At 47.6% G+C, this 20,188-nt stretch overlaps 1 protein-coding gene across 1 annotated transcript; it reads left to right on the top strand.

Moving 5' to 3' along the window:
* The first annotated feature begins 1,463 nt into the window (after positions 1 to 1,463).
* LOC139259599 (class I histocompatibility antigen, F10 alpha chain-like) lies at positions 1,464 to 12,761 on the top strand. Its single transcript, XM_070875088.1, has 2 exons — positions 1,464 to 2,747; positions 12,497 to 12,761. The coding sequence occupies exon 1, from the start codon at positions 1,538 to 1,540 to the stop codon at positions 2,603 to 2,605; it is 1,068 nt and encodes a 355-aa protein (XP_070731189.1). The 5' UTR covers positions 1,464 to 1,537; the 3' UTR covers positions 2,606 to 2,747; positions 12,497 to 12,761.
* Positions 12,762 to 20,188: the final 7,427 nt, after the last annotated feature.

Genomic DNA, 20,188 nt, shown 5'->3' with positions numbered 1-20,188 from the left:
AACTCCCTTCAGCCCCCTCCCAGCAGATTCTTTCAGTCCCCTCCCTGCAGATCCCTTCAGCCCCCTCCCAGCCGATCCCTTCAGCCCCCTCCCAGCAGATCCCTTCAGTCCCCTCGCAGCAGATCCCTTGAACCCCTCAGGAGATCGAGCTGCCGGGGGTGGGCAGAGCTTTCGGGGGGTTGGGAGTCGGGAAGTTGGGTTTGGAGGGTGGTGGGAGAACTCGGGACCGGGAGAGGCGGGGATTATCTTTAACCTACCCGGCAACTGATGATGCAGCTCGCAGTATTTGTCTGATTGGATAGTTCAATGTTTGGAAAGTTTATTTCGGCACCAACACAAACTCTCCCCGTGTCTTTTCTACCCGGAGCCTATTGGCTCACAGCCTGTTTTTATTGTAATTGGAGACAAATATACCCTCGAACCAATCAGTCCGGAGGAGTCTGAGTGTAAAACACTCTGCACTGGGCAAAGCGCAAGAACAGATAGCACAGAGAGACAGTCCCAGAGACACAGTATCAGCACAGGGCACCGAGACAGTCCCAGAGACACAGTATCAGCACAGGGCACCGAGAGACAGTCCCAGAGACACAGTATCAGCACAGGGCACAGAGAGACAGTCCCAGAGACACAGTATCAGCACAGGGCACAGAGACAGTCCCAGAGACACAGTATCAGCACAGGGCACAGAGACAGTCCCAGAGACACAGTATCAGCACTGGGCACAGAGAGACAGTCCCAGAGACACAGTATCGGCACAGGGCACAGAGAGACAGTCCCAGAGACACAGTATCAGCACAGGGCACAGAGAGACAGTCCCAGAGACACAGTATCAGCACAGGGCACAGAGACAGTCCCAGAGACACAGTATCAGCACTGGGCACAGAGAGACAGTCCCAGAGACACAGTATCGGCACAGGGCACAGAGAGACAGTCCCAGAGACACAGTATCAGCACAGGGCACAGAGAGACAGTCCCAGAGACACAGTATCAGCACAGGGCACAGAGAGACAGTCCCAGGGACACAGTATCAGCACTGGGCACAGAGAGACAGTCCCAGAGACACAGTATCAGCACAGGGCACAGAGAGACAGTCCCAGGGACACAGTATCAGCACAGGGCACAGAGAGACAGTCCCAGAGACACAGTATCAGCACAGGGCACAGAGAGACAGTCCCAGAGACACAGTATCAGCACAGGGCACAGAGACAGTCCCAGAGACACAGTATCAGCACTGGGCACAGAGAGACAGTCCCAGAGACACAGTATCGGCACAGGGCACAGAGAGACAGTCCCAGAGACACAGTATCAGCACTGGGCACAGAGAGACAGTCCCAGAGACACAGTATCAGCACTGGGCACAGAGAGACAGTCCCAGGGACACAGTATCAGCACTGGGCACAGAGAGACAGTCCCAGAGACACAGTATCGGCACAGGGCACAGGAATCACACGGTCTGAATTGGGCGCAGCTCACGGACGGTCTCTCGGAAAAGGATTGCCTGCAAACCGCTCATTCCAGCCTGTCGAGGGAAGTAACAATGTTTGGACTGACCGTGCTGGCCCTTCTGTGTGGAGAGGTGTGTGCAGGCTCTCACTCCCTACGGTACATGCACACGGCTATCACTCCGCTCCCGGGCATTGCTGAGTTCACCGATGTGGGTTATGTGGATGACCAGCAGTTTATTTACTATGACAGTGTGAGCCGGCAGTACACCCCGCGGCAGCGGTGGATCAGGGAGAGCGAGGGCGCCGAGTACTGGGAGCGCTACACACAGATCCTGCGGGGCAAGGAGCAGGTGATGAAAGGCAACATTCAGACCGTCTTAACCCGCACCAACCAGACCGGCGGGATCCACACGCTGCAGAGGTTGTGCGGCTGTGAGCTGCGGGATGACGGCACCACCAGCGGCTTCTGGCAGTACGGCTGGGACGGGAAGGACCTGATCAGCTTCGACAAGGATCGCCTGGTGTGGGTCACCCCGGTACCGTGGGGAGAGATCACCAAGAACAAGTGGGACCAGGACAGGGCCGAAATGCAGCAGGACAAAAGTTACCTGGAGCAGGAGTGCATCGAGTGGCTGAAGAAATACCTGAAGGCTGGAGAGAGAGAACTGGGAGCTGTTGCTCCTCAAGTGTTTCCTTCTGTGGACAAGGCGTCGAATATTAAAGCCCCCCAACTCTCCTGTCTCCTCACAGGTTTTTACCCTCGCGAAATCCAAGTGACCCTCCTGAGAAATGGCGAGCCAATCAGGGACACGGAATCCACGGGCATCCTGCCCAACCACGATGGCACCTACCAGCTCACGACATGGGCTCAGATCGAGCCCGCGGATGGAGCCACCTATTCCTGTCAGTATGAGCAGAGCGGCCAAGCAGGAGGGAAGACCCGAGACTGGGACGGGACGTTCCGAGTGACTCCAGGATCGCCAGAGGGAACAAATAGGGGTTTGATTGTTGGAATTGTGATTGCTGCCGTCGCCCTGATTGCTCTTGTGATCGGTGCGGTTGTGTGGAAGAGGAGAGGAGGAGAGGAGACATCTGGTTACAGCCCAGCGAACCCTGCTGAACGAGGAGAATTATCCCCAAACTCACCAGCCCAAGCCTGAGGCTGGTCCCGAAGTGAAGTTCACTGGGACTAGAATCTGGACTTGCTGTGTCGCAAGGAGGGTTCATTCAGAAGCAATCCACGATTCTGCATCTTCATTTCGTTTGATTGTCACTGGCTGCTGCCAGTGTTAATAGTAATCGGTAATGTATCTATCATTGAGTGGGTTTGGGGATATTTTCTTTTTGGTGATTGGATAGAAATCTCCAGTTGGGTCTTTTGGTGTTTAATGTAAATGAGATGTGTCTAATTCGGCACGGGCTGGATGGCCAAATGGTCGTCTTCCGTGCTGTAACCATTCTATGATTCTATGTATGGTGGCCGGGGGAGAGGGAGACTGGGAATGGGGGCTGGGGGAGAGAGGGAGACTGGGAATGGGGTCTTGGGGAGAGGGAGACTGGGAATGGGGGCTCTGGGTGAGGGAGACTGGGGAATGGGGGCTTGGGGAGAGAGAGACTGGGGAATGGTGGCTCAGGGAGAGGGAGACTGGGGAATGGGGGCTCGTGGAGAGGGAGACTGGGGAATGGGGGGTGGGGGAGAGGGAGACTGGGGAATGGGGGCTCGGGGAGAGAGGGAGAGACTGGGGAATGGGGGCTTGGGAAGAGGGAGACTGGGAATGGGGGCTCCGGGCGAGGGAGACTGGGGAATGGGGGCTTGTGGAGAGTGGGAGACTGGGGAATGGGGGTTCAGGGAGAGGGTGACTGGGGAATGGGGGCTCAGGGAGCGGGAGACTGGGGAATGGGGGCTTGGGGACTGGGAGACTTGGGAATGGGGGCTCGGGGAGAGAGAGACTGGGGAATGAGGGCTTGGGGAGAGGGAGACTTGGGAATGGGGCCTCGGGGAGAGAGAGACTGGGGAATGGGGGCTCGGCGAGTGGGAGACTGGGGAATGAGGGCTTGGGGAGAGGGAGACTTGGGAATGGGGCCTCGTGGAGAGAGAGACTGGGGAATGGGGGCTCGGGGAGAGAGGGAGACTGGGGAATGGGGGCTCTGGGAGAGGGAGACTGGGGAATGGGGCCTCGGGGAGAGAGAGACTGGGGAATGGGGCCTCGGGGGGAGAGAGACTGGGGAATGGGGGCTTGGGGAGAGAGGGAGACTGGGGAATGGGGGCTCTGGGAGAGAGAGACTGGGGAATGGGGGCTCGGGGAGAGAGAGACTGGGGAATGGGGGCTCGGGGAGAGGGAGACTGGGGAATGGGGGTTCGGGGAGAGGGAGACTGGGGAATGGGGTGGGTGCAGGGTCCAGTATTTCCCATAGAGCCGGGAGCAGCAGTAACGTGGTGAGTGGGAGTGACACTGAGAGAGGAGCAGCCAGTAAAGGGGTGAGTGAAACCTGGGGACCTTACTGTGGGTAAATAGTGAAAGATTATTTCCAGTGGTGGGCGAATGGGGAACTAGGGAACAGAAACCAAGGATTCTAAAACCTAAAGGGAATGTGATAAATATTTGAAAAGGAAGAATGTTATAAGATCTGGGGGGAATGGGATTACAGAAGAGAGTGCAAGCTCCGAGGTCGAATGGTCTCCTCCTGTGCAGTCATTTCTATAATTCTATGAAAACCCTCCTTTATTGAGACCGAACACATGGAACGGTTTAGAAATGTTGGTGCTGAGCTGAGTTTAGGACAATGTGCCCTGTGAGAAGTGCCCCACACACTGAGCTCACTGGCCTTTGTGCAATCTCTTGGATTGGTTCAGGTGGGTCTGTGCCGGCCGGGTTTGACGTGTGAAGTCCAAATACAGATCAGCTCAGACTGAGGTTCCCAGTTCAGAATTGTCACCTTCACACGGAACCGGAGACCAAATCAGATTCCAAGGTGATAGAGAGAGAGATCGGGCCTCTTAAATGTGGCTTCAACTGGGGAGCCTGACCTCACCTGGTGCAGTGCAGGGGGATTCTGGGTATGGTTTCAGGGTGAGTATCAGTGGGTTAAAGTATTACTGCTAGTTACACATAGGATAGAGAGACATTACACCTATTACTGCTTGTAACATAAAGACTATCAATGAGTTATTGTATTACTGTTGGTTGTGAGGGACATCTGATTGTCAGCACTTTTTCGAAATCAGGGATTCCTAAAAATGTATAAAACTGTCACGAATGTGTAAAACGGATAAGAATATTATGTTTAAATCGTTGTTTTGAACTGCAGATGGAATATCGATTCGAATCAGAGAAATGCTTAGAAATGGAGGATATAGTTTTTTGTACTATTTACAATCTCCCTGATGCTAGGCAATTTAAATACTTGTTGATGTATTTTATGTATAATGCAACGGGTAGGGTTTAAAGTTACCTGAACAAAACTGCTGGTGTAGATAATGAAAGGAAGTTTGTAGAATTACGGTAAACATGTTGCTATGTCGTAAAAGACGTAACACTCTGGGGTGAGCAGTTTTTTGGTTTTGCTTCTGTAGAAAAAAAATGAAGTAGAGGGAACCTAATTAATCAAAGGGGACCTAATTAAGTAACGTTAACAACCAAAAATAAAGGCTGTCAGAAACAAAAGAAATACGTGCTCCGAAACACAGGGAAAATGTTAAAACTCCAACTCTCAGGAAGATAAATCACCTTATCACAGTATAACCCAGACAGTTGGACCAAGGTTAGGTCACATGAGGTGATAAACGATTACGGGAAACAAAGGCGGATTGAGAAAAATCTCAACTGGTTGAGAGCAGATCAGCCAAGAGGCGCAGACCTGAGAATGATGTAGCACGTAACTTATCAGATAAAAGGTGCACAGGGGAGGTAACGAAGCTTGCTGTCAATATAATTGTATTAACTAATTAATATTTGCAATCATAAAGTTAGGCGAAACTTTGTGATGCGGCAGGGAAACAACAAATGGAAAGCTTCCACACGGAACTTCATAATTTTGTATGTATTTTGACTGTTACTATAAAAATAGTAACCTGACGCTTGTTCGAGGAGAACAGCTAGTTTGGATCACCGAGTTACTGAACTCGTGCAGAAGCTGTCTTTCTCTCGATCGAGTACTTAATAAACAAATCTTTTCTCCTAAACAGACTTGTGTTGAGCATCTTTGTAATACTCCACATCAGCTTCATAGTTCAAAGAGTAGAGGGATAAGGCTGTGTAGTGATTGTTCCTGGGAGAATAGAGACAGAGAGGTATCAAAGGAATTCCACAGAAAAGCTACTTCGATAAGATATAAATAGTGAAATGTGACCAAAATTGTAAGACATCTTTAAGGCGGGTTGTTGAAACAAGAATTGAGACAAAGAACTAGAAAGCTTATTGGATAGTAAGTTTTTAGGGGCACCTCGAAAGGTCAAACGGTCTTGTCAATATCCAGGGTCAGGCCCACTCCTAAAAATAGAATAAAAGTAGCTTCCTGAAGAATGATGGTATAGATGGTGTGAGGGAAGGGCGAAACAGAAATTTAGCTGATTGAACACTTTTCGAGAGAGATCCCATGCTTTACCGAAGGAAGATCTAGACGAGAGAAAGAGACTGCAAGCAAGCCAGAGTACTGCTCACTTGTATCAGCCTTTTGTCCGATCGGAATCGGTATCAACTACCTGTTACGGTTGTATGTTTTTGCTCTATAACTAATATGTTATATTCTGTCTTAAACTCTGATTAAATATAATGTATCCACCAGATTGGTTTTACCGTTGATCCTGATTATTAAAGGGACCAGAGATAGCCTTAAACTTGGCTATTTCCAACCAATTGGCTTCGGGGGCAGGACTGTAAAAAGGTTATTGTGGAGAAACGAGTTGGAGACAGACTTGCTCTAAAATGTCATAAAGGGTATCAGGTGGAACGACTGGGTAGGAAACCCCGTATGGGGGTGTGCTTCGTCACGGAAACCAAAAAACAAATCACGGATGCTCATTGTAGACATAAAATCATGAGCAGTCTCTCCGAGAAATTCGGGGTCCAGAGGGCCAAAGAGGTTATTAGAGTGGTCCAAGAGGAGGGGTGTAGTTACTCCAAGCACTGGGATGGGATAGCATCCCAAGTGAATGAGAAGAAGATTAAGCTTAAAGAAGCTAGTCATATACAGCCCAATATGGCCCACTTGTGTGCCGTCCGCTCGAAAGAACTCGAGCGCTTAGAACAAAATACTTCACTTGAAAAAAAATGACAGGACTGGCAGGATCGATATGCTAATGTCTGTTCTTTCCTTCGACATGAGGAGAGGAAGCCCGACTGGCTTCACAACGTCATCAGCAGGCCTTTGAGCAAAACCAGTCTTTAAAATCCAAGGTTAAACTCTTGTCCTCACAACTGAGGAACTCAAGAGGAGTTCTCAGAGAGTATCTTGTAAGCCCCCCTCCGGTGGGCATTGGTCACTCCCAGTGTGAATTAAAAATACTAGAATTGCAGGGGAAACTGGGAAAGCAATCAGCTGTTGTGGCAGCCATCACTCGCTCTAAACTGGGAGACCCCAATGTTAACCCGGAAGGCCTGACTAAACAGAAATAATCCCACAAAGATTCTTATTGTCAGGACAGCCCCCGACCCTCACGCCCCCTCCCCCTTATCCAGGAGGGAACACCCCGGCAGAGACAAAGAAGGTTAATCTGATCACTACCACTATTACAACAGCCCAGGCAGATAATGAAGATGAGTTTGACACTAATTCTGAGGTCTCCGGGACATATGACCAACCCCCGAGAGAAAGCGTCACCACTACTAGCAGAAGTCTGAAACCGGATGAATTAAAGGCACTCGTAGAATCGATGGGACCCGTCATCTTGGGGATGAATCCGATCACCCTGACCCGTAACTGGGGCAGGTTCCGCCGTAGCCATCCTGAATTAGAGACGGCAGATTTAAAACAGGTTTTGTTGTGATGTGTCTCCGAGGACCTTTGGGATGTGCTCCCCAGGATGTGTATGATTCAGACAGAGATTGGTGGTATGTGTTGGAGGCAGTGTCCGTCCGACTGGGTATGGATTCAATTGACTTTAACCAGCTGATGGGATGCGCTCACCAGATGAGCGCCCTATTTCCTTTCGTTCTCGGTTATATGGCTAATACGAAAAGGCCCAATGATATCAAGATGCAAATGAAGCTAAGAAATTCAAATGAAGTTTCTGAACGGTTTTTTGCCTGGGATAAGAGATGCTCTGGGAATAGCAGTTCATAAACGGACCCCGTGGGTGGACTTGATGGGAGTCTGTATTCAAGCCTGGACCGAGCAAGTCCCTTCGACCTCAACCTCGGGTTTCAGCGGTGGAGGGTCCCCTAAACCCAGATCCCCAACCACCACAGGGCTCTCCCAATGAGAGGGACAGACGCGATGTGACTTGCTTTCACTGTAAAAAAAACCGGTCACATTTCTCGAGAATGTCGAGGTAGTCGACGCTCAAATTATGGGCCGCGTTACCATTCTCCAGGTCAAGACGATAGCAGATTGGATTCAAGACAGATGCTACAGAAACTGGAGTGCTTGTCGGCAATGGTAGAGACCATGCAACACAATAAAATGGGGGGCAAACTGTGGCAGCTGTCTCCCGTAGTGGGGGTACATGGCCAGAACTATCCACCCCTTCCCAAACACTGTGACGGTCACCAACCTCACCAGTGACCAACTCCTCCTCCTCTCCCATTTGGTATCAGGAGGATGCGAGACCCTTCAGACCAACTATTGATCATGAAGGCCGCCACCATGTCATGCTCATGGACTCCGGCTCTGCCATGACTATTTTACACGACCCTGCCCCATTCAGGTCTTGCTCTGAATCTTTCTGGTTTTAATGCTGCTACGCGGGTGGCTAATCAGGGGTTAATTCCTATTGTTCTATCTATCAATGGGGATTCCGTTAATGTTCGCTCTGCCGTTTATCTGACTACTTATGACCAGAAAGGAATTCTCGGGAGTGACACATTACGTACACACCACGCTGTTCTCGACTATTGTTTATGGTGGCACTTTAGTGAGGGACCACCGAGGCCTGTTCGGATGCCCATTTGATATATACGATTAAAAAACCCGAGAACTTCACCCTTCCCTGGACTGAAGACCCCGGGGTTGATTTGCTGAGTGTAAATTTTCAGATGTTTTTGCTAAATCCAGACACGATTGTGGTAGAATGTCAAAAAAGGAGAAGATTATTGGGCCCTCCCACCCTCCTGTTAAGCAGTATGCTATTCCAGCTGAGAGGAAACCTTATGTTGGGTCTACTATTGGGTCGTTATTCACACTGGCACTTTTACTACTAATTCTCCAACTTGGCCAGTTAGGAAACTAGACGATAGTTGCCGTTTAACAATTGATTATCGCAAGCTTAATTCGGTTACTCCAGCTTGTGCCCCTGTTGATCGGGAGACCACATTCTCCTGTCCCAAATTCCCCCGGGTCGCTGCTACGTCTCCACCTTTGATATTTCAACCAGGTTCTGGAGTATCCCTGTCAAGGGAAGGGATCAGAACAAGTTTGCTTTCACCTTTGAAGATCAAAGGAACATGAAGGGCATGTTTGCCTCAAGGCTTTCACAACGCCCCGACTATATTCCACAAACGGATGGCTCAGGTACTTAAACCCTTTTTTGAGACCTGACTGTCTGCTGCAGTATGTTGATGACCTTTTGCTTGCAACATCTGATAAACAAACTCATATTGAAACATAGAAACATCGAAAATAGGTGCAGGAGTAGGCCATTCGGCCCTTCGAGCCTGCACCGCCGTTTAATAAGATCATGGCTGATCATGTAACTTCAGTACCCCACTCCTGCCTTCTCTCCATACCCCCTGATCCCTTTAGTCGTAAGGGACACATCTAACTCCCTTTTGAATATATTCAACGAACTGGACTCAACAACTTTCTGTGGTAGAGAATTCCACAGGTTCACAATTCTCTGGGTGAAAAAGTTTCTCCTCATCTCGGTATTAGATGGCTTACCCCTTATCCTTAGACTGTGACCCCTGGTTCTGGACTTCCCCAACATCGGGAACATTCTTCCTGTATCTAACCTGTCCAATCCCGTCAGACTTTTATATGCTTCTATGAGATCTCCTCTCATTCTTCTAAATTCCAGTGAATATAAGCCTAGTCGATCCAGTCTTTCTTCATGGAAGAGTTATTAGACCTTCTTCCGAAAGCTGGGTTGAACATTAATCCCAAAAAGGCACAATTGTTGCTACCTGAAGTGATATTTTTAGGGGTTATTGTGGGGCCAAAGGGACTCAGTCCCGACCAGGATAAGATTGCTATGCTTTAGGTACCATTGCCCGTATCCAAAACAGCACTTCTCTCCTTTCTGGGTCTGCTGGGATATCAGCGCTCGTTCATTCCCAGATTTGCAGAGCTGGCCAAACCCTTATATGAACTATTAAAGGGTGAAGAGGACACTGTGGCCTGTGACTGGATCATCGAACATACAACAGCGGTGTCCCTCCTTAAAATTGCCGATATGCAAGTCACATGCCTGATTAGCCTGACCGAGTTCAGCCTTTCCACCTGGAGATGGGATCCACCGATCAGAGTCTTGGTGCCATTTTGTGTCAAGAGGTACAGAGTAAACTTATGCCAATTGTGTAGGCCTCTCGTATTTTGACTGGCGTGGAGAAGAATTTTACTGTGTGTGAGTGACATCTGCTGGCCACTTTTTGGGCAGTCAAACAATTCTTGTTTATTATCAGTTTAAATAAACCGATCATTCATAGCCCCCACACTCCCTTGAATCTTCTACTTAAACCGGGGGGCACGCTGGTCTCCTCTGCTCAACTCAGTCATTGGACACTTCTATTAACTCAGAGAGATTTGGAATTAACGCCAAAGCAGACAACTCTACCTCAGCTCGTATTTTATGAGGGCAGAAGCCATGAATGTCCACTTTCACCACTGAAGTTCGACCGTCATCCCATCTCTCTTACTCCAATAGGTGATGCCACGGATGTTTACATTGATGGATCATCCTATCACAGAAATGGAAAACCCCTAGTGGATTTGAATTAGTTATGCCTGACCGAGAAATTAAGTATAAATGCATTCCCCACTCTGCTCAATGTGCTGAAGTTGCAGCCCTGGTGACAGCAATCCAAATTACTTATGACATACCTGTTAATGCCTGGCCAGATAGTGCCTATGCGATTAACACTTTGTTACCTTTATCGCTGTATGCTCGGAACACGATCAGCCCCTGTTTATGTTGGTAAGAAGAAGTTTCACTCAGCATCTTTGAACTTACACACCCGGAGCAACTCACAAGCAGATCATGCTGCTACAGATGCCACCGTTAACGGTGACCTCTGGCAAGCTCCTACCCCTCCCTTAAGGTCTGTCCCGAGTATTCAAGGTGGGGATATCGATCTCCCGGTCTCTAGGCCAGTTATCTTCCCTATGCGGTTGTTATTGCATGGCATCGGGATGGATGTCCGTTGTCTCAGCCCACTCCATGGGCTGTGGACACACAATTGGCTCCAGATCAGTCTGGGAAATCTGCCCTCCTGTTAATGTATGGGCCCTGCTTGCGGTGGCTATCATCTGATCTCCCAGTTGTCTGTGTTCCCCCATCCATGGCACCCAAAATGTTTGATCTCCTCCACTGACACCCGGTGGGAGGACACTATTCAGCCGATGCAACTGTTCAGAGACTACGCAAATTTGCATGGCATCATAATTGTGTAACTGACGTCACTCATAGAGTGAATGTTGCCTGCCCTGTTTACAGCAAAACCCAAGTGCCACATGAAGCGAGCACTGTTGGGTAGTCCCCCTCCTCCCGAGGGGCCATGGTCTCACCTTCAAATTGACTTTATAGGCCCTTGCCTACAGGACCTTCTGGGTTGTGGTATTGTCTGGTTGTAGTTGATACGTTTACAAAATGGATGGAGTCTTTTCCATGTAAAACAAACACAGTATTGACAGCAGCTCGCCTATTATTGGGTGAGGTGAGCTGCAGGCAGGGAGTGCCAATTCAGGCTGATACCGCACAAAGTTTTACCGAGCTGCAACGGACAATGGGTATGTTGCATAAACTTCACATCTCCCACCGTCCACAATCATCTGGAATGGTGGAAAGAGGAAATCGAATTCTGAAAGTTATGTTAAACAAATTTGGTGCAGATCACCCCACCAAATGGTCTAGCATGCTGTCAATGTGCCAGATAGTTATTAGATCCACCCCGCATAGCACAACGGGTATTTCACCCTACCAAGCTATGACTGGGCGACTAATGCGAATGCCAGCCCATCTGTTAACCCCTTCAGTTACACCCTTAGTACAGGGAACTGCCAACCAAAAATGGCTTGAAATGTAGCCAGACAGACAGGGAAGTCAAGAAGCCAGGCATAGAAACACTTCGATAAGCAGTTCCGACCTTTTGAACAGCAAGTGGGAGATATCGTAATGCTACTAAACTATGGGAAGCAACAACATTGCTTCGAACCAAGGTGGAATGGCCCCATTCCCGATTATTGACGGGGTCAGTCCTTCGGTCTATCTGTTGCAATTCCCTGGGGAAAAAGGGGAGGACCAAGGGGGCTAAATAGTACCATATCAATCAGTTGAAAACCGTGAAAGAATAAATATTGCATGTTTTATCTTATAGAACCAGTTAAGAATGATCAGTTATCGAACCCTCCTGCTGGAGGTCATCATTTACTTCAGACATTCGAACAGGTCTCAGACATGCTCAGTTACTTGACAACAGAAGATGTGAAATGGTTAATGTGGCTCAGGGAAGTGAGACAATTAACACATACTCCATCGAGAAACGATCTAATTAATGACAAAAATAGAGATTTGGAGAATCTTTTAAGTCCATGACTTGTTGATTAGATGTTAAACTTCAGCTTTCTGTACAATGTCTGTTTTCATTACCTGCATCAATGTTTGCTGGACATGTATATACTTAGTTGATGTGCTACTGATTGTCAGACTGAATTGTAACTATAATAATTATGTTTTGTAGGTAACAGAGCGTGGGAAAAGCCAGTATGAATCCAGTATGAGGGTTTTGATGGTGCCTCCTGTAGCATGTTTTATGGGTCTAACAGAACCTCTTTCAAAACCGATACCGAAGTGAAACTGACAGTAAATGAGATACTTCAGTATAAGCTGCACAATTAAGTGGTGCAATTGGTATGACATTCAGAATGGTGGGATATTGGGCCTAATATATCAGTACATTCTTAGGTTCAAATTATTTCACACGCTTGGTAATTATCTAACTTGTGATGATAGTGTATTTGATATTTGATTAATTGAACACAACAAAAGGGAATATGTGAAGCAACACAGAGGAAACCCCAGGTGGGGTAAGATCAGGAGAGATACAAGAAACAGAGGATAGCCCAGGCAGGGCACAATTGGAACACCGGAACAGTGAATTGAATTTGAGAAAGGGGTCAGAGGTTGCTTCTCCCGTTTAAAGGAACGGATTGTAAGAAAGGGGAAAATCTTCATTTTTGAATCACCCTTAGCAAAATCTAGAGTTGGCATGGTTAGTAGAGGTACGGAAATGAGAGATCAAAATAACTTTCTCTCAAGGAGGGGAATATGTTAGAAATCAGGGATACCGAAAAATGTATAAAACTGTTATGAATGTATAAAACTGATACGAATGCTGTGTTTAAATCATTGTTTTGAACTAAAGACGGAATATCTATCAGCTACCTGTTATGATTGTATGTTTTTGCAATATAACTAATGTGTTATATTCCATCTTAAAGTCTGATTAAACACTATGGGTTAGATTTTCCACTTTTGTGCATATTGCCCAAAAATGGGCGTTATTTCCGGTGTGGGCGGTAAGAAAGGGTTTTCAGATCGTCGGCTTCTCGCCCATTCTCAAAGCACCAGTCAGCATTTTTGAAATTAGGCGTTACCGCGAGCGATATGAAATGCACGGTAGCGTTAAATCTCTCTGAACTTCTGCTGTAAAGTGTCATCATCCTTAGCAATGGCATGTTAGCGCTCGATTCCCGCGATTCAGGAGGTCAAGGGTCACCATGACATGCACAGAAGAGGAGACAGAGAGAGGGGGAGCTGAGAGGGACTGGTGTGTGGCTGTGGTGTGGGCTTGTTTGGCTGTTGTGGGAGGCACGAGGGAGATTCACCAGCAGCAAGGAGCCGACTAAGCACCAAGAACTTTGTTGGCACCGAGTTTTTATCCAACAAATAAGATGTAACATGAAAGGGATGGTGGAGGCCCTGGAGCTAGTAGCCAGAAACACTGATGGCAGAGAGCTCCCAGTGGTCCCGGAGCACAGCATTGCATCCCAAGGTGCCACGCCACCATTGCCACGACACATGAGAGCCACGATCAACATCTTGCTTCTGGCTCGGAGCACATTTCCACCTTGGGATCGTCCTCTCCCGTATCCGTCCACTCAGCAGTTCAGCCGTCATCCCCCTCAACCCTCCACAATGAAGCATCACCTGAGGAGCTCCTCGGCCAGGCGGCTTGGAGTCAAGAGGGGAAGTGGAAGGGATAGAGGTGGGGAGGAAAAGCGGGGTGGGGGGGCGAGGACGGCAAGGGGAAGGATTGTTTTTTACAGAAATACTGATGATTTCAGACAACTGTGTGGTTTAAATGATTTTTATTCAACAAAACCTAGTTGCGCATAGGCTCAGGTAGCTGCACCGTTACATGCTGGTGATTCCTTAACATCAAAGGGTATAATTACACTTAATTTCAATCAATGTAAACTTTAACTGTCACCAACATGATGCCCACCATTGATGTATGATCTGCACACCCAGCAGTGTGTCAGCCTTGTAAATAACACCAACATTCTTCCAGGCAAAGCGCTCATTGATGAGCTCCTAACCTAAGGCTCTTGCAGCTATCATGCCACCACGGGCCCTTTCATGCGGTTTACAGGGGGGCAGGGGCATGGCTTCAGCGCCAGCCTGATTGTCTGGCATAATTTCAGCATCTGCCTCCTTGTCCTCCTCTTCCTCTCTGTGGTGAGGTGGACTGTCAGACACTTCAGGCAATTCTTGTCCCCTCCTGATAGCCAAGTTGTGCAGCATGGAGCACACCACCACGAATTGAGCCACCTTCTCAGGGTGGTTTTGGAGCTCGCCTCCTGACTGGTCCAGGCATCTAAAGCGCTGCTTAAGCACTCCAATGGTTTTCTAAATTTGACTAATTCTGGTTGCATTAAAGCAGCATATCCTTCGAGTAACCATTAGCAACACACTTGGAGATTGCTGATTGTAAGAATCGGCGGAAACATCGACAGACTTCAAAACATTTTGTACTTTAATTTTGGACTTTTGCTTTTCCATATTTTCTGTTACTGCAGAAGAGCAGACAGCGGACTTGGGATAGGTCCATACATGTTCCACAGGAATACACATCAGGTGGGTGGGGATGGGTCAATGGCTAAAATTGCAGGAAGATGGCTGATGGGACCCTTTGTCATCAGTGAGAGACCAAGTAAATTGGTCAGAGCTCAAGCCATCGAAATGACGGCGAGCCCCAGAGCACAGGAACCTCAGGACAAAGGAAGCCATTTGGCCACCCAGACTCATTGGAGCCTTTATCCCCAGAATGGCCCAGTAACAAAGACACAGGATTCATTGCTCTTTCAGTTGGACTGCCTCAGGCAAAAGACTGAATTTTGGCACGAAGAATTCAGAAGTATTTTCAGGTATAAGAGAAACGGCAGTTGCAGCCATCGCTCTCCTCCTCCAAGCTTACTTGTTTCATTCAACGCACACAAGGACTGAGCACTCGGTCTGGGACGGAGAGAAGAAACCACCAGCTATGAGCAAAGAGAGCCTCCCTCATCGGGAGAAGCAGTGAGTAAGCCAGAGGGGTAACTGGTGAGCATTATCCCAGCCCACACATGTCTTAAGACCACAGCATGGTATGAAGGGGTGTTGTGTGTCCCAACCAAGCCTTAGGGATTTAATGGAGAGGTTTCTGCATGGATCATAGGCGTATGTACAATCTGTTGGACAGATTCAGTGGTGCCCTATTGAGCCAAACAGGAGTGTTTTAGTCATGGGTACTTTGTGATGGGGGCCTGTTCAGATGGGCCAGTGTTGTGTGTTGTACTGTATTTTATTCTGTTTGTTTCATGCCACCAGAGTGTGTAAATTAATATGGCAGGGGGATGGGAATCTATTCAGGGAGACAGAGGGGAATAAAATGGAGACAGAAGCAAAAGATAGAAAGGAGAATAGTAAAAGTGGAGGGCAGAGAAACCCAAGGCAAAAAACAAAAAGGGCCACTTTACAACAGAATTCTAAAGGGTCAAAGTATGTTAAAAAGACAAGCCTGAAGGCTCTGTGCCACAATGCGAGGAGTATTCGGAATAAGGTGGACGAATTAACTGCACAGATAGCTGTTAACGTATACGATGTGATTGGCATCATGGAGACACGGCTCCAGGGTGATCAAGGCTGGGAACTCAACATCCAAGGGTATTCAGTATTTAGGAAGGATAGACAGAAAGGAAAAGGAGGTGGGATGGCGTTGCTGGTTAAAGAGGAAATTAATGCAATTGTAGGAAGGACATTAGCTTGGATGATGTGGAATCTGTATGGGTGGAGCTACAGAATACCAAAGGACAGAAAACGCAAGTGGGAGTTGTGTACAGGCCACCAAATAATAGCAGTGAGGTTGGGGACAGCATCAAACAAGAAATAAGGGATGTGTGCAATAAAGGTACAGCAGTTTCCATGGGCGACTTCAATCTACATATTGATTGGGCTAACCTAACTGGTAGCAATGCAGTGGAGGAGGATTTCCTGGAGTGTATTGGGGATGGTTTTCGAGACCAATATGTCGAGGAACCAACCAGAGAGCTGGCTATCCTAGACTGGATGATGTGTAATGAGAAGGGACTAATTAGCAATCTTGTTGTGCGAGGTTCCTTGGGGAAGAGTGACCATAATATGGTAGAATTCTTTATTAAGATGGAGAGTGAGAAGTTAATTTAGAAACTCGGGCCCTGAACAGAAGGAAAGGTAACTTTGATGGCATGAGGCGCGAATTGGCTAGATTAGACTGGCAAATGATATTTAAAGGGTTGACGGTGGATAGGCAATGGCAAAACACAAAGATCATATGGATGAACTTCAACAATTGTATATCCCTGTCTGGAGTAAAAATAAAACAGGGAAGGTGGCTCAACCGTGGTTAACAAGGGAAATTAAGGATAGTGTTAAATCCAATGAAGAGGCATACAAATTAGCCAGAAAAAGTAGCAAGCCAGAGGACTGGGAGAAATTTAGAATACAGCAGAGGAGGACAAAAGGTTTAATTAAGAGGGGGAAAATAGAGTACGAGAGGAAGCTTGCCGGAAACATAAAAACTGACTGCAAAAGCTTCTATAGATATGTTAAGAGAAAAAGATTAGTGAAGGCAAACGTAGGTCCCTTGCAGTCGGATTCAGGTGAATTTATAATGGGGAACAAAGAAATGGCAGACCAATTGAACAAGTACTTTGGTTCTGTCTTTGTAAAGGAAGACACAAATAACATTCCGGATGTACTAGGGGACCAAAGGTCTAGTGAGAAGGAGGAACTGAAGGATATTGTAATTAGGCGGGAAATTGTATTCGGGAAATTGACGGGATTGAAGGCCGATAAATCCCCAGGGCTTGATAGTCTGCATCCCAGAGTACTTAATGAAATGGCCCTAGAAATAGTGGATGCATTGGTGATAATTTTCCAACAGTCTATCGACGCTGGATCAGTTCCTATGGACTGGAGGGTTGCTAATGTAACACCACTTTTTAAAAAAGGAGGGAGAGAGAAAACGGGTAATTATAGACCGGTTAGCCTGACATCAGTAGTGGGGAAAATGTTGGAATCAATCATTAAGGATGAAATAGCAGCGCATTTGGATTGGTCCAATTTAGCATGGATTTATGAAAGGAAAATCATGCTTGACAAATCTTCTGGAATTTTTTGAGGATGTAACCAGTAGAGTGGACAGGGGAGAATCAGTGGATGTGGTGTATTTGGACTTTCAAAAGACTTTTGACAAGGTCCCACACAAGAGATCGGTGTGCAAAATCAAAGCACATGGCATTGGGGGTAATGTACTGATGTGGATAGAGAACTGGTTGGCAGACAGGAGGCAGAGAGTCGGGATTAACAGGTCCTTTTCAGAATGGCAGGCAGTGACTAGTGGAGTGCCGCAGGGCTCAGTGCTGGGACCCCAGCTATTTTACAACATATATTAATGATTTAGATGATGGAATTGAATGTAATATCTCCAAGTTTGCAGATGACACTAAACTGGGTGGCGGTGTGAGCTGTGAGGAACATAAGAACATAAGAACATAAGAATTAGGAACAGGAGTAGGCCATCTAGCCCCTCGAGCCTGCTCCGCCATTCAACAAGATCATGGCTGATCTGGCCGTGGACTCAGCTCCACTTACCCGCCCGCTCCCCGTAACCCTTAATTCCCTTATTGGTTAAAAATCTACCTCTCTGTGATTTGAATACATTCAATGAGCTAGCCTCAACTGCTTCCTTGGGCAGAGAATTCCACAGATTCACAACCCTCTGGGAGAAGAAATTCCTTCTCAACTCAGTTTTAAATTGGCTCCCCCGTATTTTGAGGCTGTGCCCCCTAGTTCTAGTCTCCCCGACCAGTGGAAACAACCTCTCTGCCTCTATCTTGTCTATCCCTTTCATTACTTTAAATGTTTCTATAAGATCACCCCTCATCCTTCTGAACTCCAAGGAGTAAAGACCCAGTCTACTCAATCTATCATCATAATATGGAGGTGCAGGGGTGGGTGATCAGCCATGATCTTGTTGAATGGTGGTGCAGGCTCGAAGGGCCGAATGGCCTACTCCTGCACCTATTTTCTATGTTTTCTATGTTTTCTATAAGGTAACCCCCTCATCTCCAGAATCAGCCTAGTGAATCATCTCTGTACCCCCTCCAAAGCCAATATATCCTTCCTTAAGTAAGGTGACCAAAACTGCACGCAGTACTTCAGGTGTAGGAGTATAGGAGCAGGAAAGTCTTACTGCAGTTGTACAGGGCCTTGGTGAAGCCCCACCTGGAATATTGTGTTCAGTTTTGGTCTCCTAATCTGAGGAAGGACGTTCTTGCTATTGCGGGAGTGCAGCGAAGGTTCACCAGACTGATTCCCGGGATGGCAGGACTGACATATGAGGAGAGACTGGATCGACTGGGCCTGTATTCACTGGAGTTTAGAAGGATGAGAGGGGATCTCATAGAAACGTATAAAATTCTGACGGGACTGGACAGGTTAGATGCAGGCCCGATGTTGGGGAAGTCCAGAACCAGGGGACACAATTTAAGGATAAGGGGTAAGCCATTTAGGACTGAGATGAGGAGGAACTTCTTCACTCATAGAGTTGTGAACCTGTGGAATTCCCTACCGCAGAGAGTTGTTGTTGCCAGTTCATTGGATATATTCAAGAGGGAGCTAGATATGGCCCTTGTGGCTAAAGGGATCAAGGGGTATGGAGAGAAAGCAGGAACGGGGTACTGAAGGAATGATCAGCCATGATCTTATTGAATGGTGGTGCAGGCTCGAAGGGCCGAATGGCCGACTCCTGCACCTATTTTCTATGTTTCTATGTTTCTTACTGGAAGCAAGTGTGTGCCTTAAATCGAATAAAAGCATTGTGACGGTTGAGACGGAATGATCTGGCTATAAATGTATTCTTGTTCACCACTATAATTCCGGTGTCTAGAAATGTTGTAAGGGAGCTGATTGAAACCACCAAGGGCAAAACCACTTACAGATTGTGTCTTTTATATAACGCACAGCCTATTTGTGCAGGAGCAATGCGAGTAACTAATAACCCACACTGCCACCCTCTGGAACCTAGTGCATGCACCAGTCCCAGCTCTCACAGAGAGGGAGGGAATACAGGGAGACAGAGTGGAGAGAGAGGGAGAGAGAGAGAGCAATTCCACCATCACCAGTCCCCTGCTGTAAGAAATGTTCTATTTTCATTGCAGCAGACACAGGGAGGCAGGTTTAGGAAGGAGTTTGCCCTGAGGCAGCTGCCTTGTTGTATACATACCTCTGCTATAAGCGGATAGCTCCAGCTCCCCTCATTTCAGTGGGTTTGAAAACAATGTCTCTCTCTTAGGCAGCCCCTAGTATCGAGGATGACTTGCTTCCATGTCAAAAAGGTATGAGTTCACAGGTGTTTCAATGAAGGACCTAATATTACTGGTCCAGAAAAACATGTTGAAGGGTGGAAGATGACAGTGCATGGATTTTTTTAATGTGTGGTGGCCGTTGCACACCAGCCATCGCACAGGCTTGACAGAACTAGGTCTTGGTCCAGTTGTAAGGATTAACCAAGACAGCAGGCCAGCTCTGCTGCATGGACCTAGTGCACGCACATATCGTAGTGTGGGCTGGCCCGTGCTGCTCCTGTGTCCTCGCCTCTTATGGGCCCCAAACGCACACCTCTCCTGGGCTCCTATCACAATGACTTTGATATTAACCCCTCACACCAGGTGGGAGAGGGTCACGGAGGGTTAAACTGTCAAACATGTGAAATGCGGCCGTAACCCAACGCACACGGAGTCTCGCAGTCGGCTGCAAGTCAATGCGTAAGGCAGGTGACTGATGGATTGTTCGCCCGTGCTGGAGGTATATAAATTGCCCCTGTGATGACAATAGCCAGAATCAGTGG

This window comes from Pristiophorus japonicus, chromosome 3, assembly GCF_044704955.1.
Source record: "Pristiophorus japonicus isolate sPriJap1 chromosome 3, sPriJap1.hap1, whole genome shotgun sequence".
In the NCBI taxonomy this organism is placed as follows: domain Eukaryota; kingdom Metazoa; phylum Chordata; class Chondrichthyes; family Pristiophoridae; genus Pristiophorus; species Pristiophorus japonicus.
The sequence above is the reverse complement of the archived record's forward strand: the minus strand, read 5'-3'. Positions and strand labels throughout refer to the sequence as shown.

Excerpts from the sequence above, each read along its gene's own strand:
- LOC139259599 (XM_070875088.1), top strand. The coding sequence starts at position 1,538 with ATGTTTGGACTGACCGTGCTGGCCCTTCTGTGTGGAGAGGTGTGTGCA.